This window comes from Oncorhynchus kisutch, linkage group LG23 (genome assembly GCF_002021735.2).
Source record: "Oncorhynchus kisutch isolate 150728-3 linkage group LG23, Okis_V2, whole genome shotgun sequence".
Taxonomy (NCBI): domain Eukaryota; kingdom Metazoa; phylum Chordata; class Actinopteri; order Salmoniformes; family Salmonidae; genus Oncorhynchus; species Oncorhynchus kisutch.
In genome coordinates this window covers 4235491-4262121 of record NC_034196.2, presented here as the reverse complement: position 1 = coordinate 4262121, position 26631 = coordinate 4235491, and the positions used below count along the sequence as shown (strand labels likewise).

Genomic DNA, 26631 nt, shown 5'->3' with positions numbered 1-26631 from the left:
CACAAGCATTCATTTCAGACAGGGACCCACGAGCATTCATTTCAGACAGGGACCCACGAACATTCATTTCAGACAGGGACCCACGAGCATTCATTTCAGACAGGGACCCACGAGCATTCATTTTAGACAGGGACCCACGAGCATTCATTTCAGACAGGGACCCACGAGCATTCATTTCAGACAGGGACCCACGAGCATTCATTTTAGACAGGGACCCAAGAGAATTCATCACATGCAAATGTGAAAAATTGGAGTTTATCGTGTTTTGGAATCAAACTCTTCACACGTTCATCTCTTTTGTTACACCATGAAAGCTGGGGCTATTTTCTACAGTAGGCATACGTACATACAGCTCAATGCAGTGCTTGCTCAGTAGATCACAAACCGGGAAGTCTGTTGAATATCTTCAACATATATATTTTTTATATTTATTTAACATATTTTACCAGGCAGGTCAATTAAGAACAAATTCTTATTTACAATGACGGCCTGGCAAAAGGCCATAGATGCTTACTAAGATGAATTATTTGTTACCTTTTTATTTCTTATTGTTATTTATTTCATTTTTGTTAAGTCATTTCACTGTAAGGTCTACACCTGTTGGTTAAGGGCTTGTAAGTAAGCATTTCACTGTAATGTCTACACCTGTTGGTTAAGGGCTTGTAAGTAAGCATTTCACTGTAAGGTCTACACCTGTTGGTTAAGGGCTTGTAAGTAAGCATTTCACTGTAATGTCTACACCTGTTGGTTAAGGGCTTGTAAGTAAGCATTTCACTGTAAGGTCTACACCTGTTGGTTAAGGGCTTGTAACCAGGCATTTCACTGTAAGGTCTACACCTGTTGGTTAAGGGCTTGTAAGTATTTCACTGTAAGGTCTACACCTGTTGGTTAAGGGCTTGTAACCAGGCATTTCACTGTAATGTCTACACCTGTTGGTTAGGGGCTTGTAAGTATTTCACTGTAAGGTCTACACCTGTTGGTTAAGGGCTTGTAACCAGGCATTTCACTGTAAGGTCTACACCTGTTGGTTAAGGGCTTGTAACCAGGCATTTCACTGTAATGTCTACACCTGTTGGTTAAGGGCTTGTAAGTATTTCACTGTAAGGTCTACACCTGTTGGTTAAGGGCTTGTAACCAGGCATTTCACTGTAAGGTCTACACCTGTTGGTTAAGGGCTTGTAACCAGGCATTTCACTGTAATGTCTACACCTGTTGGTTAGGGGCTTGTAAGTATTTCACTGTAAGGTCTACACCTGTTGGTTAAGGGCTTGTAAGTCAGTATTTCACTGTAAGGTCTACACCTGTTGGTTAAGGGCTTGTAAGTCAGCATTTCACTGTAATGTCTACACCTGTTGGTTAGGGGCTTGTAAGTAAGCATTTCACTGTAATGTCTACACCTGTTGGTTAAGGGCTTGTAAGTAAGCATTTCACTGTAATGTCTACACCTGTTGGTTAAGGGCTTGTAAGTCAGCATTTCACTGTAATGTCTACACCTGTTGGTTAGGGGCTTGTAAGTCAGCATTTCACTGTAATGTCTACACCTGTTGGTTAAGGGCTTGTAAGTCAGCATTTCACTGTAATGTCTACCACTGTTGGTTAAGGGCTTGTAACCAGGCATTTCACTGTAATGTCTACACCTGTTGTTTAGGGGCTTGTAAGTCAGCATTTCACTGTAATGTCTACACCTGTTGTTTAGGGGCTTGTAAGTCAGCATTTCACTGTAATGTCTACACCTGTTGTTTAGGGGCTTGTAAGTAAGCATTTCACTGTAAGGTCTACACCTGTTGTTTAAGGGCTTGTAAGTCAGCATTTCACTGTAATGTCTACACCTGTTGTTTAGGGGCTTGTAAGTCAGCATTTCACTGTAAGGTCTACACCTGTTGGTTAAGGGCTTGTAAGTAAGCATTTCACTGTAATGTCTACACCTGTTGGTTAAGGGCTTGTAAGTAAGCATTTCACTGTAAGGTCTACACCTGTTGGTTAAGGGCTTGTAACCAGGCATTTCACTGTAATGTCTACACCTGTTGGTTAGGGGCTTGTAAGTCAGCATTTCACTGTAATGTCTACACCTGTTGGTTAAGGGCTTGTAACCAGGCATTTCACTGTAATGTCTACACCTGTTGGTTAGGGGCTTGTAAGTCAGCATTTCACTGTAATGTCTACACCTGTTGGTTAAGGGCTTGTAACCAGGCATTTCACTGTAATGTCTACACCTGTTGGTTAAGGGCTTATAAGTAAGCATTTCACTGTAATGTCTACACCTGTTGTTTAGGGGCTTGTAAGTCAGCATTTCACTGTAATGTCTACACCTGTTGTTTAGGGGCTTGTAAGTCAGCATTTCACTGTAAGGTCAGCTGTTGGTTAGGGGCTTGTAAGTAAGCATTTCACTGTAATGTCTACACCTGTTGGTTAAGGGCTTGTAACCAGGCATTTCACTGTAATGTCTACACCTGTTGGTTAAGGGCTTGTAAGTCAGCATTTCACTGTAAGGTCTACACCTGTTGGTTAAGGGCTTGTAAGTCAGCATTTCACTGTAAGGTCTACACCTGTTGTTTAGGGGCTTGTAAGTAAGCATTTCACTGTAATGTCTACACCTGTTGGTTAAGGGCTTGTAAGTAAGCATTTCACTGTAATGTCTACACCTGTTGATTAAGGGCTTGTAAGTCAGCATTTCACTGTAATGTCTACACCTGTTGTTTAGGGGCTTGTAAGTCAGCATTTCACTGTAAGGTCAGCTGTTGGTTAGGGGCTTGTAAGTCAGCATTTCACTGTAAGGTCTACACCTGTTGTTTAGGGGCTTGTAAGTAAGCATTTCACTGTAATGTCTACACCTGTTGGTTAAGGGCTTGTAAGTAAGCATTTCACTGTAATGTCTACACCTGTTGATTTCGGCGCATGTGACAAATGCAATTGGATGTGATTGTGGTAACGACACAGTGAGGTTGGCTGCAGGTAAGGGGATGTGTAATATTACTCTGAGCAGTAAAGGACCAGTTGGGCCAAGAGAGGTCGATCTGAGTAGTGCCGGCGTGAAACATTGCAGTGCCGAAGAAGTCTGGCTGACGATGTAGCACTATTGAACATCAGCAAAGAGAAGGGGGGGGGGGAACGAGAGAGAGGAGATGAACAGGGAGAAAGAGAGAGGACAAGAGAGGAAAAGGTAGGGAGTCAGAGGAAGAGGGGGGAATTAGAAAGGAGAGGAAGAGAAAAAGGGAAAGAGAGGTGGAGGAAGAGAAGAGAGAGATCAGGGATTGATTAATGGTCCCTACCCCTGACTCTGGAGTTGAGCCTCAGGGGAGTGCAGGCAGCACCATGAATTATTAAAAACTGGAGGGGTGGACGGGGTGGGAGGGGAGGCGGAGGGTGTTCATAAATAACCCTCGATGATGAGGGCCGTGCTAACGCTAGCTGGGCTGGTAAGGAGAGTGGGGATGACCTTGGAGCTCAAACACTCTGCACTGCAAAGCCACAGCACAGAGCTCTGCTTCCTTATTGTCTTTTCATTGGATTTTCCCTCCGTGTGTACACACCCAGATATATATATAAACACACACGCACGCGCACACACACACACACAATCCCTCTAGGATCTCCATCTATCTCCAGGGATGGCGGGCGACCTTGTTAATCCTCAGTTCCTTGTCAGCTTTGCTCTGCCCAGGTAGTCAGTTAAATGGCACTCGGAGACAAGGCAAAGTCAGCGGATCTCTTTAACACCCTGAAGCCATAACCCTTTACTGCAGCCCATAAACACTAATACTGAACACGATCACATTACGAGTGCAAAGAGCAGAAACTAATATCATTAGCTAGGCTACCTGGGCCCGTATTCCAGAAGTGTCTGAAAGTGCTGATCAAGGATCAGGTCCCGCCTCCCAATTCTTTATGATTTAAAAGGCCAAACCGATCTGAGATCAGCACTCCTACTCTTAAGATGCGGTGTGCCTGCCCTGCGCAAGTCTGTGTGTGCGCATGTGTTTGCGCCTGTGCACGTGCGTGTGTTAATTTGAAAGGCTGTTAAAAAAACACAATAAAACAGGGCCATCTTTTGTGCAAGAGCTGCCAAGCGCAGTGCTGGTAAATCACAGGATGAATTTTTAATGCAATCTGCCTGGGGCTGATCATACCCCTCTCCTCTCTCTGCCTTGTCGCTCTTCTGTCCCAAACTATGCATTCACTACGCACAGCCTCTCTCGCTGTGCACTCAGCAATCGTTAAGGCCACGCGACACACACTCAGCACAGGCATGACACACGGCAGTGTTGCGGCACACACTCCACATGTGTGGCACGCACACACAAATTGTGTGCGCATACAGGCATGATACACACCTCTATGCTTTACACTGGTGCTACACGCATCACTGAACAGCGTGTCAGTCAGCGGAGGCTGCCCGAAGGGGAGGACGGGCTCGTGGCTGGCGCCGAGCGGATGGAATCATCGGACACACGGACACCACGTGTTTGATGCCCTTCCACTGATTCCGTCTCCAGCCACGAGCCCGTCCTCCCCAATTAAGGTGCCACCAACCTCCTGAGGTGTGCATATGGTTCCCAACAGACCAACAACACTCTCTCGCACTGCTCTCACTACACACTAGTTGCTGTGTACCGTACACGCACACACAATCTCCTGGTCTGCACACTTGTTTCGCCAGTTTATGGTGGAATAGCGAGGGGAAACAGCGCTACCAGACCAGTAAGTGGGTATATAGCAACTACTTGGAGTGTGCATTGCATACTGTACGTTGGACTGAAGATGTTTATTATTGGAGGGCAGAGCACATTCACTATACAGCAGAGCACCACGTGTAGTAAGCCGTCTAATGTGTTTATGTGTTGTGGGCTAACTGGTTGTAATTGATGTGGTGTAATTGCAGGAGCAAGGGGAGAGCAAAGGTCAACACTCTGGGTAGTTGGCACACGTTCACACACACACACGGACACACACACACACGCGTTCACACACACACACACACGGACAGCAACAACACCCCGCTGGGCACACACTGGTTGAATCAACGTTGCTTCCGCGTTTATTTCAGTGAAACGTGGACTAGACATTGAATTGACACTTGAATCTGTGTCAAGCGGGAACATACTCCCTCCGCGGAGTCCGCAGTGTGAACACAAAAACATGTACAGAGCTCGACATGCGTTTTCCAGTGGGACACCAGGCCTGTGCCAGCTGAAAGTTACTTGCCCGGATGGAAAAAAGATTCTGGCCTGGGTTAAGATCTGTCAGGAAAGCGAATGATGCATCGTTTTTCAACAGCAGGTGATTCTATTTTCATTTGGGCTGAGCAAGTAGCCTACACTTGCAGCCTACACTTGCAGACATTGGCAAGTCAAATTCAAGGACTTGCAAGGACTTTGTCAATCGTTTAATTGGAATTGTCAAGGATCTGCGTTTTATATTTGTTGTAATAGAATAAAACTCCCCACAAAATGTAAGCTACAAAAGTATGCATTACCACTTTAACAATAATGCTTTTTATTTATTTATAGGCCTGTACCTTATTTATAGGCCTGTACCTTATTTATAGGCCTGTACCTTATTTATAGGCCTGTACCTTATTTATAGGCCTGTACCTTATTTATAGGCCTGTACCTTATTTATAGGCCTGTACCTTATTTATAGGCCTGTACCTTATTTATAGGCCTGCACCTTATTTATAGGCCTGTACCTTATTTATAGGCCTGTACCTTATTTATAGGCCTGTACCTTATTTATAGGCCTGTACCTTATTTATAGGCCTGTACCTTATTTATAGGCCTGTACCTTATTTATAGGCCTGTACCTTATTTATAGGCCTGCACCTTATTTATAGGCCTGTACCTTATTTATAGGCCTGTACCTTATTTATAGGCCTGTACCTTATTTATAGGCCTGTACCTTATTTATAGGCCTGCACCTTATTTATAGGCCTGTACCTTATTTATAGGCCTGTACCTTATTTATAGGCCTGTACCTTATTTATAGGCCTGTACCTTATTTATAGGCCTGTACCTTATTTATAGGCCTGTACCTTATTTATAGGCCTGTACCTTATTTATAGGCCTGCACCTTATTTATAGGCCTGTACCTTATTGACATGTACCTTATTGATAGGCCTCTACCTTTTTTATTGGCCTGTACCTTATTTATAGGCCTGTACCTTATTTATAGGCCTGCACCTTATTTATAGGCCTGTACCTTATTTATAGGCCTGTACCTTATTTATAGGCCTGTACCTTATTTATAGGCCTGTACCTTATTTATAGGCCTGTACCTTATTTATAGGCCTGCACCTTATTTATAGGCCTGTACCTTATTTATAGGCCTGTACCTTATTGACATGTACCTTATTTATAGGCCTGTACCTTATTTATAGGCCTCTACCTTATTTATAGGCCTGCACCTTATTTATAGGCCTGCACCTTATTTATAGGCCTGTACCTTATTTATAGGCCTGTACCTTATTGACATGTACCTTATTTTGACATTCTAATATATGTCAGAATAAGGTGGGCGTTGCCTGGCTAAATAGACTGCATCCACCGGCAGATGCTCCCGACACAAACACACGAATGAAGTCTGTCCATGTGGTAACTAGTCAGCCATTTGAGATGTTGGAAGAGTTGTTTAGGAGTATCACGTGTGATGAAAAAGCAAGAAGGAAACAGGTTTCCTTTTGTTATGGAACGCTTGTCTGATTTTTCAGGTAGGCTATTTTGTGGCATGACGACTGAATTTCGCATCGCAAATCTTCCACCGAGACTTTTAACTTTTGAAATACCTGGTTTGCATACCCATTCTTTCCTTGACATTTACCTGTGGATATCATAACTTGGACCATCTTTCCTACGGCTTTCTTACCCCTACCGCTGTCGGTATCTTCAACAACCAGCTGATGGAGAGCTGTGCAATCTCTCTGCCCGACAGATTATCTCAGACTAGACTATATGTGTGCGGCTTGCGTTGTGTGTGGTAAGTAATGGACATAATGAATTACCAGCTTCTGGAATTCATCCCTTTTTAATAAAAAATAATATATAAAACATTATATAGCCTAGATAAAATCTCACATTATTACAATATTTTGTTCACTGGCCCAAGCGAGTCACTGACGGGATGATCGACTGGCCCAGAGGGATTCCACAACCGCCACGGGCCAGCGGGCAGCTGTGAATGTCGACCCCTCATGTACACACTGTCATCTCTCACTGATATATTTTGTTATGTTACAGCCTTATTCTGAAATTGATAAAATACTTTCCCTTATCAATCTACATGCAATACCCCATAATGACAAAAGCAAAAACAGGTTTTCAGAATTGTATAACTAATTAAATACTGAAATATCACATTTACATAAGTATTCAGACCCTTTACTCAGTACTTTGTTGAAGCACATTTGGCAGCGATTACAGCCTTGAGTCTTCTGGGGTATGGCACTACAAGCTTGGCACACCTGTATTTGGGGAGTTTCTCCCATTCTTCTCTGCAGATCCTCTCAAGCTCTGTCAGGCTGGATGGGGAACGTCGCTGCACAGCTATTTTCAGGTTTCTCCAGAGATGTTAGATTGGTTTCAAGTCCGAGCTCTGGCTGGGCCACTCAAGGACATTCAGAAATTTGTCCCGAAGCCACTCCTGCGTTGTCTTGGCTGTGTGCTTATAGTCGTTGTCCTGTTGGAAGGTGAACCCTTTGCCCCAGTCTGAGGTCCTGAGCGCTCTGGAGCAGGTTTTCATCAAGGATCTCTCTGTATTTTCCTCCGTTCATCTTCTCCCAGTCCCTGCTGCTGAAAAAGATCCCCACAGGATGATGCTTCCACCACCACCATGCTTCACCGTAGGGATGGTGCCAGGTTTCCTTTAGACAAGAGAATATTGTTTCTCATGGTCTGAGAGTCCTTTAGGTGCCTTTTGGCAAACTCCAAGCAGGCTGTCATGTGCCTTTTACTGAGAAGTGGCTTCCGTCTGGCCACTCTACCATAAATGCCTGATTGATGGAGTGCTGCAGAGATGGTTGTCCTTCTGGAAGGTTCTCCCATCTCCACAGAGGAACTCAAGAGCTCTGTCAGAGTGACCATCAGGTTCTTGATCAACTCCCTGACCAAGGCCCGTTTCCCCCGATTGCTCCAGTTTTGCCGGGCAGCCAGCTCTAGTTAGCGTCTTGGTGGTTCCAAACTTTTTCCATTTAAGAATGATGGAGGCCACTGTGTTCTTGGGGACCTTCAATGCTTTTTGTCATTATGGGGTATTGTGTGTAGATTGATAAGGAGAAAGAAAAAAAAAGATTTAATCAATTCTAGAATAAGGCTGTGACAATGTGAAAAAAGTCAAGGGGTCTGAATACATTCTGAATGCTTTGTATAGGCTACACACAGGTACACTGTGGTTCACCTTCATATCCTTAACCACACACGCGACCTATAGCTGTGAAAGTGAACATTTGTGGTTTGCCTGTAGATATAGTTGAATGGGTGTCTCTGGACTGTTGATGAGACTGCTTTAACACAGTAGGCAAGTGAGGGACAGTTCCCTGTTTTACCTTAAGCTCGTGCCTGTCTCTTCCCCTCCACTCACACCTGTGGCTGTGAAAGTAGTAGTAGGCTATACGTTATTGATATTTGTGGGATAGTTAGTCAGACTGAGGCCAGTCCCCTCCCCTTTGTGTAGTAGATTGTTGACAGTAGTCTCCTGTGTGGCATTGATACCAGACTAGCTGACAGGTCTGGGTGTGTGTGCATGTATATATATATTTATATATAGTGTAGCCAAACCGCATTGTGTGTGGCCAAGTGATGACGACTCCCAGTGGACTACTATTTCAACTCTGTTCAAAAAGGCATTAAACATTTCTAATGTAGAGGATCTGTGTTACTAATAGTATGTGTTGTGGTGGGAAACATTTAAGGCCCTTCCAGGCTCTAGGCTCCAGGCTCTTCTAGCTCTTCCAGGCTCTAGGCTCCAGACTCTTCTAGCTCTTCCAGGCTCTAGACTCCAGACTCTTCTAGCTCTTCCAGGCTCTAGGCTCCAGACTCTTCTAGCTCTTCCAGGCTCTAGGCTCCAGGCTCTTCTAGCTCTTCCAGGCTCGAGGCTCCAGGCTCTTCTAGCTCTTCCAGGCTCTAGGCTCCAGGCTCTTCTAGCTCTTCCAGGCTCTAGGCTCCAGGCTCTTCTAGCTCTTCCAGGCTCTAGGCTCCAGACTCTTCTAGCTTTTCCAGTCTCTAGGCTCCAGACTCTTCTAGCTCTTCCAGGCTCTAGGCTCCAGGCTCTTCTAGCTCTTCCAGGCTCTAGGCTCCAGGCTCTTCTAGCTCTTCTAGGCTCTAGGCTCCAGGCTCTTCCAGGCTCTAGGCTCCAGGCTCTTCTAGCTCTTCCAGGCTCTTCTAGCTAAGCAGCTCCTCCTTATACATTATTTATACCACGTCTATGAAGTGCAAGAATACAGCCTATTTCAGTTTAAATTGTACTTTTAAAATTCATTTTGAAGTTTTAGTGTGTTCAAATTGAGCAGAATTCCTGTATTTCAGCTAATTCTCCAGTCTCGGGAGGTGTGCTCTTCAATCCTCGGTGATAGTAAACTAATTTCTAATTCATTTACTCCCCATCCTGCTTTTGATTGGATAGACTCTCGCTAACATATTGCATGAGGGACCTCTGGGACTCATGGCGGGCTGGAGGGCGGGGCCGTTGACGACGACAGCTGTCATCGAGACGGAGTGTGTGCGAGACGGAGTGTGTGTGTGACAACGAGGTGGGATAAACCGAGCATGTGCTACGAGACGGTGTGTGTGCGTGTCACAGCGAGGTAGCTGAAACTCATTAGTCTCATGCAGGGCCATTGTGCTGCAGCGACGTCTCATTCACCAAGTAATCAGTGTGTGTGTGTGTGTGTGTGTGTGTAAGTAGAATTATCAGCTTGGTCCCCATGCCTGTGTCTAATATAAAAGCCCACAAGCCCATCATGAGGCTAGCCTAGCTAGCTTGTAAAGGTTGTATCAGATTGTAAAGGCAACAGATTCACCTGCAGTGTGGGGAGGGGCAACACCTACAGTACACCTTTGTGGCCCTTAAACCTGGGTTCCTGCAGCTTTTATTGGTGTTTTATAGTGTTTTATAACTGTTATGGCTCACATTAGAAATGCCTCATAAACTCTACTACTGGGAGCCTGTTAAACACAGCACTGCACAGAGCAGGAAGACACACACACACACACAAACAAACACTGTGATATAATATTAGAATGTATGAATGGAGACTAATGGTAGAGCAGGATAATTGACCTCCGCTATGCATGCTGTATCATGCCCCTGGAATCACACGCACGAACGCACGCACGCACACACACACACACGCACGCACACACACACACACGCACACACACACGCACGCACACACGTCATTTATAAAAGGGAAAACACTAACACAGCATGTGCACCCAAATAGGGATGGGATGAAAAGGTTGCAGTGTTACTCCTGATTAGAACAAAAATTCCGTTGACCTTTGTGGAAGCAGTCCCGTTTCTGTCCTGCCTTCGTCGTCTGGAAAATGTCACCGTGTAATTAGGATGGAGTTTGCTACTTCTGTTCTGCTGTGGCAGCGATTTCTAGAGGATTGATAGGAGGCGAGATGTCATCCTCTCTGCTACTCTAAAGGTCAGGACACAAGCAGTGTTTGGGTGAGGAGGATTGAGTAAAACATGTGTACCTGATGGTGATAAAATGACGTAAAGTCGTCGATTAATACTGAATCTAAATAGGTCGCTAATGTTATGGAGCAGATAAGATGGCAAACATGTCTTGCTAAACCTGTCATACTTGTTAGGCGACACCAAATGGCACGAACGGAGTGGATTTTGACATACAAAGGGATTTGATGTGGAGCAGAGGAGCCATGTTTTTATTTAAAATAAATGTATTTTCCTACGAGCACTGCCTTTGCTACTTTTTTTAGGGAAAATGTACGTACGTACGTACGTACGGATGGCAATTGTGATTGTGTGGTTGTCTCACCCAGCTATCTTCAGATATACTACACCTGTTGTATTCAGCATTTCACTGTAAGGTCTACCTGTTGTATTCAGCATTTCACTGTAAGGTCTACCTGTTGTATTCAGCATTTCACTGTAAGGTCTACCTGTTGTATTCAGCATTTCACTGTAAGGTCTACCTGTTGTATTCAGCATTTCACTGTAAGGTCTACCTGTTGTATTCAGCATTTCACTGTAAGGTCTACTACACCTGTTGTATTCAGCATTTCACTGTAAGGTCTACTACACCTGCTGTATGCGGCGCGCACGTGACAAATAAACTTTGATTTGATTTTGGGTGAGTGGAGCAGTGGTCTAAGGCACTGCATCGCGGTGCTACCTGTGCCACTAGAGATTCTGGGTTCGAGTCCAGGTTATGTCGCAGCCGGCCGCGACCGGGAGACCCATGGGGTGGCGCATAATTGGCCCAGCGTCGTCCGGGTTATGGGAGGGTTTTGGCCCAGGCAGGATGTCCTTGTCCCATCGCGCACTAGCGACTCCTGTGGCTGGCTGGGTGCTGTGCACACTGACACGGTTGCCAGGTGTACGGTGTTTCCTCCGACACATTGGTGCAGCTGGCTTCCGGGTTAGGTGGGCATTGTGTCAAGGAGCAGTGCGGCTTTGTTGGGTTGTGTTTTGGAGGAGGCACGGGAGTTTCAGTGGTGAGACAAGACTGTAACTACCAACTGGATACCACGAAATTGGGGAGAAAACGAGGGGGGGGGGTGAATATATGATAATAATAATAAAATGTAAAATGTAGAGATATGAATTTGAAATAGATAAGAGAATGGGGCCAGTTCCCCCCGCACTGCTGTTCCCCCCTCCCCCTTAGCAGTGCGGGGGAGTCAGGGGGAGGCTGAGAGCTGGTTGCTTGATTGAATTAGATGAGGTGGGGGAGTCAGGGAGGTTAGGATGGAATTGAATTCGACTTGATTGAGGATGGTTAGGAGAGGGGGCAGACAGTGTGAGGTGCTGGGGTCGCTGCCATCAGATGGAGGCTGTCAGTGGCTTTAAATTGATTTCCCACCCATAAGGATGATACATGTGCTGGCAGTGCCAGGAGTATTCATTCCACATTTTGTTGAGTTACATCTTGAATTCAAAATGGATTCCGTTGTTGTTTTTCTCACCCATCTACACACACACTAATGTTTTAGACAGAGTTTAAAAAATAAAAAGGAATATTTCATTTACGTAAGTATTCACAACCCTGAGTCAATACTTTGTAGAAGCACATTTGGCAGCGATTACAGCTGTGAGTCTTTCTGGGTAATTCTCTAAGCGCTTTCCACACCTGGATTGTGCAAGATTTGACCATTATACTTTTCAAAATCATAATGGTGGTGTTGGAGTCGTGCCTGGACACACAGTCAGGGGGTGAACAGGGAGTACAGGTGGGGACTAAGCACGTAACCCTGAGGGGCCCCCGTGGTGAGGATCAGCGTGGCAGATGTGTTGTTTGGCCCTTACCACCTGGGGTAGTCCAGGATCCAGTTGCAGAGGGAGGTGCTTAGTGCCAAATCCGCAACTACTCTTCCTGGGGTCCAAACAAATGAATCAATCATGTTTGCGATAAGATAGTAAAGTACAACTGCAAAACATATTACAAAGAAATGAACTTTATGTCCTGAATACAAAGCGGTATATTTGGGGCAAATCCAACACATCACTGAGTACCAGTATTCATATTGTGTTACTGTGAGTGGGACAGTGATGCAAAATCTCAATTTAATTCATTTTAAATTCTAGGTTTAACATGAAAAAAATGTGGGAAAAAGTCTAGGGATGTGAATACTTTCTGAAATTATTAACCACGCACGCACACGCACACACCCACACACACACACACACACACACACACACACACACACACACACACACACACACACACACACACACACACACACACACACACACACAGACTGAGAGATCAAAGTGTTGCCAGACGTTTTTATGCTGGCTGCGTCTCCCCGGCACTGCTCTAGGAGACAGTTCAGTTTGACAGGGGTGTGGTGAGAGGTGTGTGTGAGCGTGCAAATGGGATTCAAGTTGCCAGTACTGGCCTCTCCATAGTGAACTACAATACGGCCGGTTGCAGGGAGCAGCAGCACAGGGCATGTTGAGAACACACACACACACACACGGCACAGGACAGGGTGTGAACAGAGCAGAGCAGACAGGGCTGTAAGAGGATATGTTACCTGGGCAGACGTTTGTTTGGCCATCCGTTGAAGCTGAGGTGAGTTTGATTGATTAAAGTTTAATCTGCTGCTGAATGCTTTTCTCCAGAGGTGCCCTTGGAACTACTAACAAGACTGGCTGTGTTTGCAAGAAATAGAAAATAGAGAAATAGTTTGGAAACAGAGGGGTGTGTTTGTATGTGTGTGTGTGTGTGTGTGTGTGTGAACTGTTCATTGTGTTTCTAACTCACTCTCCTTCCATCCTCCTCTCTCTCTCCCTCTTATCTTTCTCTCTTTTTCTTTACCTTTTCTCTCCCCCCTAAAGAGGTCCTTCCGTTCGTTCGGTAATGATGACCGTCACGTCATGGCCAAACACTCCACCATCTACCCATCGTCGTCTGAACTGGAGGCGGTCCAGACCCTGGTGTCCACCGTGGAGGGTGCCCTCAAACACGTCTCTGATTGGATAGACCAGAGCAATGTCCAATCGGTGCAGAGTAACAGCCAGGCAGACGCAGCAGCCGGCCAGACAGACGGCCAGCCGAACCCCACAGACAGCACAATGACAGAGGACGGTAGTGCTGACCATGACGACGACCCCGACGTTAGTCCCAGCGCCAGCCCAGATGACTGCACAGACAGCAGCTGCAGGTGGGGTTCCCGACTGATGCACACTGCGATATAGGCCTTTGGTGTTCTGTTGCGTTGATGTTTTAAGTGTAACCCAGCTGCCTGTTGTCCTCAGGGAGCCCGGTGGAGGTGTGCTGTGTGGGGTGATGAGGATCGGCCTGGTGGCTAAAGGGCTGCTCATCAAACAGGACATGGATCTGGAGCTGGTGCTGATGTGTAGAGAGAAACCCACTGATGCACTGCTGTGCACTGTCTGTAACAACCTGCCCCTGCAGATACAAGTAAGAGATATGAGAGAGACGGACACACACAAACACCAGGGTTTCCGCTAGCAGGTCATTGACGGCAGGAAAAACCTATCCCTTTTTGGTTACTACATGATTCCATATGTGTTATTTCATAATATTTGATGTCTTCACTATTATTCTACAATGTATATTTTCAAAGAAGTGTGGATCACCATTATTTGGACCGTATAGATTAATGAGCCAAATCGGTTTCACCATAATGAGATACAAGTTTCAAATCTATTTATTATAACATGTGTTTGTAAACTTACCATTCAAAAGTATGATTGAGTGTCCATATAGCTTGATATTGATAGGACCTTGATATTTGCATTGCTGCTAAGTAAACCTCAAATTGTTTACTGACAGCCCAGCTATCTTCGAGTAGACAAAATCATTATTTTTATTCGTTAATGGAAATATCACTTGATGTAATACATTTGGCCCTCGTGCTTATCAGTCTATGGATTCATTTGCTAAATGTAGTGGAATTTAATTGTGTGTATTTTCGTTAGTCGTCATGCATCTTATGTATCACTTGCTCACAGCGTACCTATTTTGAGGGGAATATCACTTGTCAGATGGCACACGAGCTGCTACTGCAGCTCCTCAATCAGCTCGTTGCTGCCGGAGTGAAACGTGGGCATTTATAAGCTCCGTCATTGCGCAATAATTCTAAATGCAATCTCGTGTTTAAAAAAAAATGTTGTGACCGCGATTAAGAGCTACTCTTTTTGTTTCTCAGCTGGTAATTGAAGCGCCTCTCCCATTCGCCATTCAGGTGCCTAGGCAACGGTCGGCAGGCTACATCAGTGCGTCACCCATCATTTTGCAACGTGAGCTGGAAGCAGTATACATCTACTTACGTGATTTGCAACCGGAACTTTTTACTTCATATTGTGAGGCGCGTCTTTCTTACCTTGTTTCAAAGTAGCCTATTAAAAATCCTACCATAGAAATGTGCAGGCAATTATTTTGTAAAGACTTCCTCATATGCCATTGAAAACAGGATTTCTCTCCTGTTCTACTGGTTTTCAAATCAACTTTCTTTCGTTGTCCAGAAGCCGAAGGCACAATCCTAGTTCTATTAGCTACATCTTTAGATTCTCCCACTTTTTAAATTTCTACCTGAGAGTTTCATCTCTGTCATGTATCAGGTGTGCTGTTTAGAATGGTGTTCTTCTGTGAATTGCATTTTGGCAAATGTTTGAAAATGATGTTTTATTACAGGAGTTGCATGTTCTGTTAAGATGAATTACCATAATTGAAATGTGATTTCTCTCATTCTAAGCACAGCGGGTGGATGCCCTAATGGGTTATATGCACCCAATGCAAATGAGTCAGGTAAATTAAAATCTTCCCGGTCACGTTGTCCGGCGCCACGGAAACCCTGACACACACACACACACACACACACACACACACACACACACACACACACACACACACACACACACACACACACACACACACACACACACACACACACACACCACTGCTCTGTGCTATGGAACCCATTCATTCAGCAGTCTGTACTATATTGGACTTGTGTATTCTCCACCTGTAGATAGGAGACACTCGGTGCGCAGAAGGTCTGGCTAGATCGGGTTTTGTAATGCCGGACCAAAGTCAGTCCTTCTTACACCCCCGCCGACCTCTCCTCATAGTGCAGTCGTCGCGGAGAGGCCAGCAACAGAAGCCAGGAGACGAGAGGCTACGGTTCTATATATAAGCTGCTACCATGTATAATTAATATAGGACTGTCAGCCAGGAGACGAGAGGCTACGGTTCTATATATAAGCTGCTACCATGTGTAATTAATATAGGACTGTCAGCCAGGAGACGAGAGGCTACGGTTCTATATATAAGCTGCTACCATGTGTAATTAATATAGGACTGTCAGCCAGGAGACGAGAGGCTACGGTTCTATATATAAGCTGCTACCATGTGTAATTAATATTGGACTGTCAGCCAGGAGACGAGAGGCTACGGTTCTATATATAAGCTGCTACCATGTGTAATTAATATAGGACTGTCAGCCAGGAGACGAGAGGCTACGGTTCTATATATAAGCTGCTACCATGTGTAATTAATATAGGACTGTCAGCCAGGAGACGAGAGGCTACGGTTCTATATATAAGCTGCTACCATGTGTAATTAATATAGGACTGTCAGCCAGGAGACGAGAGGCTACGGTTCTATATATAAGCTGCTACCATGTGTAATTAATATAGGACTGTCAGCCAGGAGACGAGAGGCTACGGTTCTATATATAAGCTGCTACCATGTGTAATTAATATAGGACTGTCAGCCAGGAGACAAGAGGCTACGGTTAGTCAAACACACATATGGCAGCAGAGGTATTCACCCGCGCACGGATACACACACGCACGTGGTCACGGCACGAGCACAAACACACACACGCAGGTGCACGGTAGCAACGGAAAACACAAACACACACACGCAGGTGCGCGGTAGCAACGGAAAACACAAACACACACACGCAGGTGCGCGGTAGCAACGGAAAACACAAACACACACACGCAGGTGCGCGGTAGCAACGGAAAACACAAACACACACACGCAGGTGCGCGGTAGCAACGGAAAACACAAACACACACACGCAGGTGCGCGGTAGCAACGGAAAACACAAACACACACACGCAGGTGCGCGGTAGCAACGGAAAACACAAACACACACACGCAGGTGCGCGGTAGCAACGGAAAACACAAACACACACACGCAGGTGCGCGGTAGCAACGGAAAACACAAACACATGCTTGCGTGAGCATACATCTAGTTCAATGGTTAACCTCAGCTGCATGACCTGGTATACTCATAGGAACTGGTATACTTCCTCAACACAATATTATTTTTATTTATTTATTTCACCGTATTTAACCAGGTAGGCCATTTGAGAACAAGTTCTCATTTACAACTGGCCAAGATAAAGCAAGATGCGCCCTGGCCAAGATAAAGAAGAGCAGTGTGACACAAAGAACACAGACTTACACATGGGATAAACAAATGTACAGTCAATAACACAGTAGAACAATCTGTGTACAGTGTGTGCAAATGTAGTAAGATTAGGGAGGTAAGGCAATAAATAGGCCATAGTGGCGAAATAATTTGAATTTAGCAATTAAACACTGGAGTGATAGATAGTGCAGAAGATGAATGTGCAAGTATAGATACTGGCATGCAAAGGAGCAAAAATAATAATAACAATATGGGGATGAGATAGTTGGGTGTGCGATTTACAGATTGGCTGTGTACAGGTACAGTGATCGGTAAGCTGCTCTGAGAGCTGATGCTTAAAGTTAGTGAGGGAGATATAAGACTTCAGAGACTTCAGAGATTTTTTTCATTGGCAGCAGAGAACTGGAAGGAAAGGCAGCCAAAGGAGGAGTTGGCTTTGGGGATGACCAGTGAAATATACCTGCTGGAGCACGTGCTACGAGTGGGTGCTGCTATGGTGACCAGTGAGCTGTGATAAGGCGGGGCTTTACCTAGCAAAGACTTTTATAGATGATCTGGAGCCAGTGGGTTTGGTGCCGAATATGAAGCGAGGGCCAGCCAACGAGAGCATATAGGGCACAGTGGTGGGTAGTATATGGGGCTTTGGTGACAAACTGGATGGCACTGTGATAGACTACATCCAATTAGCTGAGTAGAGTGTTGGAGGCTATTTTGTAAATGACATCGCCGAAGTCAAGGATCGGTAGGATAGTCAGTTTTACGAGGGTATATTTGGCAGCATGAGTGAAGGATGCTTTGTTGTGAAATGGGAAGCTTATTCTGGATTTAATTTTGGATTGGACATGCTTAATGTAAGTCTGGAAGGAGAGTTTACAGTCTAACCAGACACCTAAGTATTTGTAGTTGTCCACGTATTCTAAGTCAGAACCGTTCAGAGTAGTGATGCTAGACTGGCGGGCAGGTGTGGGCAGCGATCAGTTGAAGAGCATGCATTTAGTTTTACTTGCATTTAAGAGCAGTTGGAGGCCACTGAAGGAGTGTTGTATGGCATTGAAGCTCATCTGGAGGTTTGTTAACACAGCGTCCAAGGAAGGGCCAGATGTATACAGAAGGTTGTTGTCTGCATAGAGGTGGATCAGAGAATCACCAGCAGCAAGAGCAACATCATTGATGTATACAGAGAAAAGAGTCGGCCCGAGAATTTAACCCTGTGGCACCCCCTTCGAGACTGCCAGCGGTCCGGACAACATTTCGATTTGACACACTGAACTCTATCTGAGAAGTAGTTGGTGAACAAGGCGAGGCAGTCATTTGAGAAACCAAAGCTGTTGAGTATTCCGATAAGAATGCGGTGATTGACAGAGTCGAAAGCCTTGGCCAGGTTGATGTAGAAGGCTGCACGGTATTGTCTTTTATCGATGACGGTTATAATATCGATTAGTACCTTGAGCGTGGCTGAGGTGCACCCATGACCCACTCGGAAACCAGATTGCGTAGCGGAGAAGGTACGGTGGGATTCTAAATGGTTGGTGATCTGTTTGTTAACTTGGCTTTCGAAGACCTTAGAAAGGCAGGGAAGGATAGATATAGGTCTGTAACAGTTTGGGTAAAGAGTGTCTCCCCCTTTGAAGAGGGGGATGACCGCGGCAGCTTTCCAATCTTTGGGAATCTCAGACGATACTAAAGAGAGGTTGAGCAGGCTAGTAATATAGGGGTTGCTTATTGAAATTCTCGATTATCGTGGATTTATCGGTGGTGACAGTGTTTCCTAGCCTCAGTGCAGTGGGCAGCTGGGAGATGATGTGCTTATTCTCCATGGACTTTACAGTGTCCCAGAACTTTTTGGAGTTTGTGCTACAGGATGCACATTTCTGTTTGAAAAAGCTAGCCTTTACTTTCCTGACTGCCTGTGTATATATGGCCTCATATAGCTTGGTGTAGAGTTCACAGTACACCCATAGCAGCATTTTCTTGGCCTTGGTTTAAATTGAGGCCTACATTTCCATGTTAGCACATGCTCATAGCCATATCAGAGCTACATTTTGGCTTGTTTTCCCATATGTCAGTGGAATGTTGTGTGAAACTTGTGGGACATTTAGGGTTCTGTCTTATTACCCCAAGCCCTTTCCCATCTCCTCTCTCCCCCTCTTCCATGGCCCCCTCTCCCTCCCTCTCTTCTCTTGCCGGCCCCCTCCATGTTAAATAGCCGGTCAGAGAGGCATCCAGTGTCATGAGTGGGAGTCAGCATCCCAGTGCTTTAGATCACATTGTAATGGATTGCAGATTGGTCCTGTGTGGCTCGCTGCACAGTTAAACAGCCAACACACTAGCTATGTATCCTTGAGGTTGTGTGTGTGTTTTTTTAATGTATCTTTGGTAGTGTATTTGTGCGTGTCTTTATGTCTGTGCGCGGGTTTATGTCTCTTTGTGTGTGTGTGTGTGTGTGTGTGTGTGTGTATCAGTGTGTATGGCTGTCTGAGTGCTGCTGACACTCTAAAATTCATCATCTGATCTTAAGCCGGATCACTGGGGCCAGAGGTAATTGATTTCCCTTGTATGAGAGGAGAATTAATAAAAAGGACTGACACACACACACACATCGTAATTGTGTGTGTGTGTGTGTGTGTGTGTGTGTGTGTGTGTGTGTGTGTGTGTGTGTGTGTGTGTGTGTGTGTGTGTGTGTGTGTGTGTGTGTGTGTGTGTGTGTGTGTGTGTGTGTGTGGGAAGAATGCATAAAAAGGACATGCACATTGTAATTGTGTGGCTGGCATTAATACAAGGGATTATAGCGACAGAACTAGCTTTCAGCCTCCACATCAAACAATGTTGTTTTCAATCAGGGCCCTTTTTTCTTTCTTTCTTTTTATTCTCCCCCTCGCTCTCTCTTCTCATAATCTGCTTTGTAAATGCATTGTCTGTGTGTGTGTGTGTGTGTGTGTGTGTGTGTGTGTGTGTGTGTGTGTGTGTGTGTGTGTGTGTGTGTGTGTGTGTGTGTGTGTGTGTGTGTGTGTGTGTGTGTGTGTGTGTAATGCACTGTTGGTGATTTGGCTTGCTCTTAACAGCTTGCACAGCCTGGACTGAGACCAGCTGAGATTGTCATGACCCAAGCCAAGGGTCAAGTGCAGTTTGTCCTGGCTGTGACCTTTAACCCTTGACCTCTAACGACTGCTGTTTTTGACCTCTGACCCCTAACAGAAGTTAACCGAAGACAAGTATGAGGTGCAGCGCTGTGTGCCAGAGGCAGCCATCTTGGTGTGTAGTACGACAGAGCCAAAACTCACCCTGAAGGTCACCCTCACCTCCCCGCAGATGAGAGAGGACAGCGACACGGACGAACAAGGTACCACAATCACATCTGTTTCGCTGTTGTTTTTGTGTTTATGTGTGTCTTTTTCTCTTCCAACGGAGGTAGTGAAATAGGTTTAAGGGGGAAATAAAATGAGTTGGTCTTTACATGGACATAGAGGGGGGAGGTATTGAGGTATGTAGGTTTGCATACGCATGTTTGTGCGCACATCTGTGTGTATGATTTATGCTACTGCAGAGAGCAGCAGCACTAGTGTTGTTAGCAGGACTCCACTGGGACACAGTAAGCTTTGAAAATATATCCATGGCCCTCTCCCAAAGTTACGCCCGTATTCCAATCCTCCTGCCTTGGGGAGACAATACATGGATAAGACAAGATGCCATATTCCCTCGACACTAACTCTTCATCAAACTTGCGCACGGTGTGCACGTATAGTGCCTTGCAAAAGTATTCATCCCGCTTGGTGTTTTTCCTATTTTGTTGCATTACAACCTGTAATTTAAATACATTTTTATTTGTATTTCATGTAGTGGACATACAGAAAATAGTCCAAATTGGTGAAGTGAAATGAAAAAAAAATGAAAAAAAAAAATGGAAAAGTGGTGCGTGCACATGTATTCACCCCCTAAATAAGATCTCGTGCAACCAATTACCTTCAGAAGTCACATAATTAGTTAAATAAAGCCCACCTGTGTGTGATCTAAGTGTCACATGATCTCAGCATATTTACACCTGTTCCCGAAAGGCCCCAGTGTCTGCAACACTACTAAGCAAAGGGCATCACCAAGCAAGCGGCACCATGAAGACCAAGGAGCTCTCCAAACAGGTCAGGGACAAAGTTGTGGAGAAGTGCAGATCAGGGTTGGGTTATAAAAAAATATCAAAACACTTTGAACATCCCATGGAGCTCCATTAAATCCATTATTAAAACATGGAAAGAATATGGCACCACAGCAAACCTGCCAAGAGAGGGCCGGCCACCAAAACTCACGGACCAGGCAAGGAGTGCATTAATCAGAGGCAACAAAGGCAACAAAGAGACCAAAGTTAACTCTGAAGGAGCTGCAAAGGTCCACAGTATCTGTTTATAGGACCACTTTAAGCCATACATTCCACAGAACTGGGCTTTATGGAAGAGTGGCCAGAAAAAAGCCATTGCTTAAAGAAGAAAATAAGCAAACACGTTTGGTGTTTGCCAAAAGGCATGTGGGAGACTCCCCAAACATATGGAAGAAGGTACTATGGTTAGATGAGACTAAAATGTAGCTTTTTGGCCATCAAGGAAAACACTATGTCTGGCGCAAACCCTACACCTCTCATCACCCCGAGAACAACATCCCCACATTGAAGCATGGTGGTGGCAGCATCATGCAGTGGGGATGTTTTTCATCGGCAGGGACTGGGAAACTGGTCAGAATTTAAGGAATGATGGATGGCGCTAAATACAGGAAATTCTTGAGGGAAACTGTTTCAGTCTTCCAGAGATTTGAGAATGGGACGGAGGTTCACATTCCAGCAGGACAATGACCCCAATGACCCTAAGCATACTGCAGTGTGGATGTTTTTCATCAGCAAGGACTGGGAAACTGGTCAGAATTTAAGGAATGATGGATGGCCTAAATACAGGAAATTCTTGATGGAAACCTGTTTCAGTCTTCCAGAGATTTGAGAATGAGACAGAGGTTCACCTTCCAGCAGGACATTGACCCTAAGCATACTGCTAAAGCAACACTCGAGTGGTTTAAGGGGAAACATTTAAATGTCTTTGAATGGCCTAGTCAAACCCCAGACCTCAATCCAATTGAGAATCTGTGGTACGACTTAAAGATCGCTGTACACCAGTGGAATCCATCCAACTTGAAGGAGCTGTAGCAGTTTTGCCTTGAAGAATGGGCAACAATCCCAGTGGCTAGATGTGCCAAGCTTATAGAGACATACCCCAAGATACTTGCAGCTGTAATTTCTGCAAAAGGTGGCTCTACAAAGTATTGACTTTGGGGGGTGAATAGTTATGCACTCATTTTTTTGTTTGTTATTTCTTATGATATCACATACACACGGTTAGCAAATGTTAATGCGGGTGTAGCGAAATGCTTGTGCTTCTAGTTGCGACCATGCAGTAATATCTAACAAGTAATCTAACCTAACAATTTCACAAGAACTACCTAATACACACAAGTGTAAAGGAATGAATAAGAATATGTACATAAAAATATATGAATGAGCGATGGCCGAACGGGAATGCAGTAGATCTAGCCTATGCTGTTCGGCCATCGCTCGCTCATATATTTTTGTTTCACAATAAAAATGATTTTGTATCTTGAAAGTGGTAGGCATGTTGTGCAAATCAAATGATACAAACCTTCCAAAAATATTTTTTTTATTCCAGGTTGTAAGGCTACAAAATAGGAAAAATGCCAAGGTGTGTGAATTCTTTCGCAAGCCACTGTACACACCCAGCACGCACACACGCACGCACACACATGCACGCACACACGCACGCACGCACACACGCACACACACGCACACCACTCTGTAACATAAAGTCATTTATCCAGCAGTCTGAGCCATATTAGTCTCAAATCTTTCCTAAAAGCCAGAAGATCACGGTCATAGTGATTCTTCACCCTACTATGCTGCCTCAGCAGCCCTGTAGCATGTATCATGGTCAACACCAACACTCTACATTTGACCCATGGGCCTCTCTTGACTAACCAAACAGCCAGAGGGCTGTTTGTCACATGTCACATGCGCCAAATACAACACCGTGAAATGCTTACTTTACAAGCCCTTAACCAACAATGCAGGTCAAGAAATGGAGTTGATAAGATATTTTACTAAATAAACAAAAGTTTACACAATTTTATCAATCAAAAAGTAACACAATAAATGTACATAAGAATGACGAGGCGATATACAGGGTGTTCCGGTACTGAGTCAATGTGCGGGGGTACAGGATAGTTGAGGTAATTTGTAAAGTGACAGCAAGTGTAGCAGCAGTGTAAAAACAAAGGGGGGGGGGCTATGTAGATTGTCCAGGTGGCCATTTGATGAACTGTTCAGTCTTATGGCTTGGGGGTAGACGCTGTTAAAAAGCCTTTTGGTCCTAGACATGGCGCTCCGGTAACATTTGCCCGTGCGGTAGCAGAGAGAACAGTCTATGACTTGGGTGACTGGGATCTTTGACAATTTTGGGGGGGGCCGGGACAGGGAGCCGGGACAGGGCAGAGTTAGAGCCCCACCCTAGAATACACATGTTCTCTCTGCAGATAAGACACCACCGTCTATCTTTCTACCCCTTTCCTCTGTCTATCTTCTCTCCCTGTCTGTTTAACGGTCTATTTTCTCCCTCTCCCTGGGTCCTCACTAACACTAACCCTAACCCTTTCTACCCCTTTCCTCTGTCTACCTTCTCTCCCTGTCTGTTTAACGGTCTATTTTCTCCCTCTCCCCGGGTCCTCACTAACCCTTGACTGAGTAAGATGAGGTTCGCGTGAGACCAAAGAAACCATACAGAAAAGTCTGGGGGAAAATAACACGGATCTGATCGACCACATTCCTTTCTTTCTCATCATCACATTCTCCATCTCTTTCACATACCTGGGTAGTTTGTCACTTTGAGACTGTTCAGTGTAAAGTGATGTTGTGAGAGCCGAAACATTGCTAAACAACATCCCTCAAAAGGGGTTATAAAATGGCAGCCGTTCCTGTCCTATCTCTCCTCCTCTGTCAGTGGTAGCCTACTGGTGGGGGGAGTGTGGCGTGTTGGTGTAATTGGGAAGAGGAGATGGGCGCGAGGTAGGGGTTTGCGTCCCAAATCACACTCGAATCCCTATGGGCCCTGGTCAAAAGTAGTGCACTATATAGGGAATAGGGTGCTGTTTGGAACGCAGCGAGGGAGGAAGAGGGAGACATCTAGACCCCGACAAAATCAATAGCGGAGGCAGGAACGCACCCATCCATCGTGGTGCTGGTCCAGCTTGCTCGACAGTAAGGTCTGAGTGAGAGATGAGAGATGACACGGGGGCGGCTGTAGATCAAGGGGAACTATCCCTCCCCCCGTACCGGTTGTATTTCCGGCGAGAGACGAGCGGGTCAAGGGCCCTGTCACAGTGAGGAACGGCTCAGTGTCCCACAGCAACTCGCTGGCAACAGGAACTCATCACAGCAATTGGTATGAACCCAGGCTAGGTGTCTGTGTGTAAACAGTGTGTCTGTACACAGTCTGTACAGTACATAGCTTAAAGAACAAGGCCGTCTCCAGAGTCTAGTACCGTTGCATTACAAGATGAGGCACGACACTCTCTCCATTCGAATTAGGGATTAAACAAAGTGCGATGTTTTGGTCTCAGCAGACCTTCGTTCAACAGATATCTACGGGTGTTGTATCGCCAGCTGTGCCTTGCCTGGATGGTAATTTGTACGAGCCCACCATCAGTCCCAGTGGTGTCCGTACTCAGCTAAAAGAACGTGGCCATTTCAAAAGTGGAACATTGCCTGGATGGCACGCCGCGCTGAGAGCCACTCCATTTCAATAGATACCGAGGCTGTATATATTCCTTTAAGATCGATAGGCAATGCTTTATGTATCCTATTAGGCAGCGTCTTATGGAACCTATTACGGTGCAGAATGTATCCATTTCAAGTTTCAATAAGTGCTCTTTCTGACACCACTTTCTGACCCGTAATGGAATTATAAATTATACTACTGCTCTCTTATTTTGTGTTCAGATCAATGTATAGATTTCACAATTGTGCCGTAATGTAATTCATAATCAATCATTCATGTGAAGGAGGGTCGTGATTTATTTTGAACCAGATGAGATGCTGCAAAACAAACCTTGAATTTGTTCGCGCTTCCTGTTGGATAAACCGGTATTTGTCAGTGTTGGTTGGAGCACTGAAAGTCAGTATCAAAGGGCCAGTCATAACCTCAGCCAGAGCTCGTTGTGTAGCTGAGTCGGGTGGTCTGAGAGATGATATATATGTGAGTGAGTGAGAGTGAGAGTGAGAGAGAGAGAGAGAGAGAGAGAGAGAGAGAGAGAGAGTGAGAGAGAGAGAGAGAGATGAAATTAACCTGTGTAATGGTCCCATATAGCGATGCTAAACTATTGTCCTCAATCCACACCGAGGGTAGAGGAGCTGGTGCAGTACCTGTGTAGAGTGTTGGAATAGTTGAATGGCGGGAGAGATAACCGATACGGGATAGAAAAATAACAGGCTACTTTATTCATCCATACGAGTCGCCTTGTTTTTCCCTGCTCCATACTCAGTGTACTGAAGCTGGTACAGTACCTGGGGGTGCTGTATGATAAGTAGCAGGACAAATGCTGCTGATGTTATGATTAGCTTTAGGTCTGTTTTTATCTTCTCTGCACTCGTCTAGCTATGGGCCAGTTTCTCTGGGACATTGAGTACAGAGTGTGCTGTGTCTATTTCGCCTGCTCTCTGCTTCATGGAGGCATTGTAATAATCCGCTCCAGAAGCAACTGGGCACAGACACAGGCACAGACACAGACACAGACACAAACACACACACAAGGATTCCCATTGCTGACCTGCTGCATCAAATCAAATTGTTAGTCACATGCGCCGAAGGCAACAGTGAAATGCTTACTTACAAGCCCCTAACCAACAATGCAGTTTAAATAAGAAATCAAAGGAACAAGTCATTTAAAGAGCAGCAGTAAAATAACAATAGCGAGACCATATACAGGAGGTACCGGTACAGAGTCCATGTGCGGTGGCACCGGTTCGTCGAGGTAATTGAGGTAATATGTGCATGCAGGTAGAGTTATTAAAGTGACTATGCATAGATAATACAGTGGCTAGTGAAAGTATTCACCAACTTGGCATTTTTCCTGTTTTGTTGCCTTATAACCTGGAATTAAAATTGATTTTTGAGGGGTTTGTATCATTTAATTTACACAATGTGCCTACCACTTTGAAGATGCAAAATATTTTGGGGGGGTGAAACAAACAAGAAATAAGACAAAAAAAATTGAAAACTTGAGCGTGCATAACTATTCATCCCCCCCAAAGTCAATACTTTGTAGAGCCTCCTTTTGTAGAAATTACAGCTGCAAGTCTAGTGGGGTGTCTCTATAAGCCTGGCACATCTAGCCCCTGGGATTGTTGCCCATTCTTCAAGGCAAAACTGCTACAGCTCCTTCAAGTTGGATTGGTTCCACTGGTGTACAGCAATCTTTAAGTCATACCACAGATTCTCAA

At 45.1% G+C, this 26631-nt stretch overlaps 1 protein-coding gene across 8 annotated transcripts in view; it reads left to right on the top strand.

Moving 5' to 3' along the window:
- LOC109868286 (spermatid perinuclear RNA-binding protein-like) overlaps positions 1–26631 on the top strand; it is a 135374-nt gene that overhangs the window by 72858 nt on the left and 35885 nt on the right. For 6 of the 8 annotated variants that reach the window (XM_031802603.1, XM_031802604.1, XM_031802606.1 and 3 more), the window contains 3 exons: positions 13522–13847; positions 13942–14107; positions 20289–20433. In XM_031802603.1, coding sequence (XP_031658463.1) covers positions 13522–13847; positions 13942–14107; positions 20289–20433 — 637 coding nt within the window. Of the gene's footprint in view, positions 1–13070; positions 13256–13521; positions 13848–13941; positions 14108–20288; positions 20434–26631 lie in introns of those variants that run through there. The other 2 variants (XM_031802602.1, XM_020457727.2) reach the window with 2 other exon arrangements.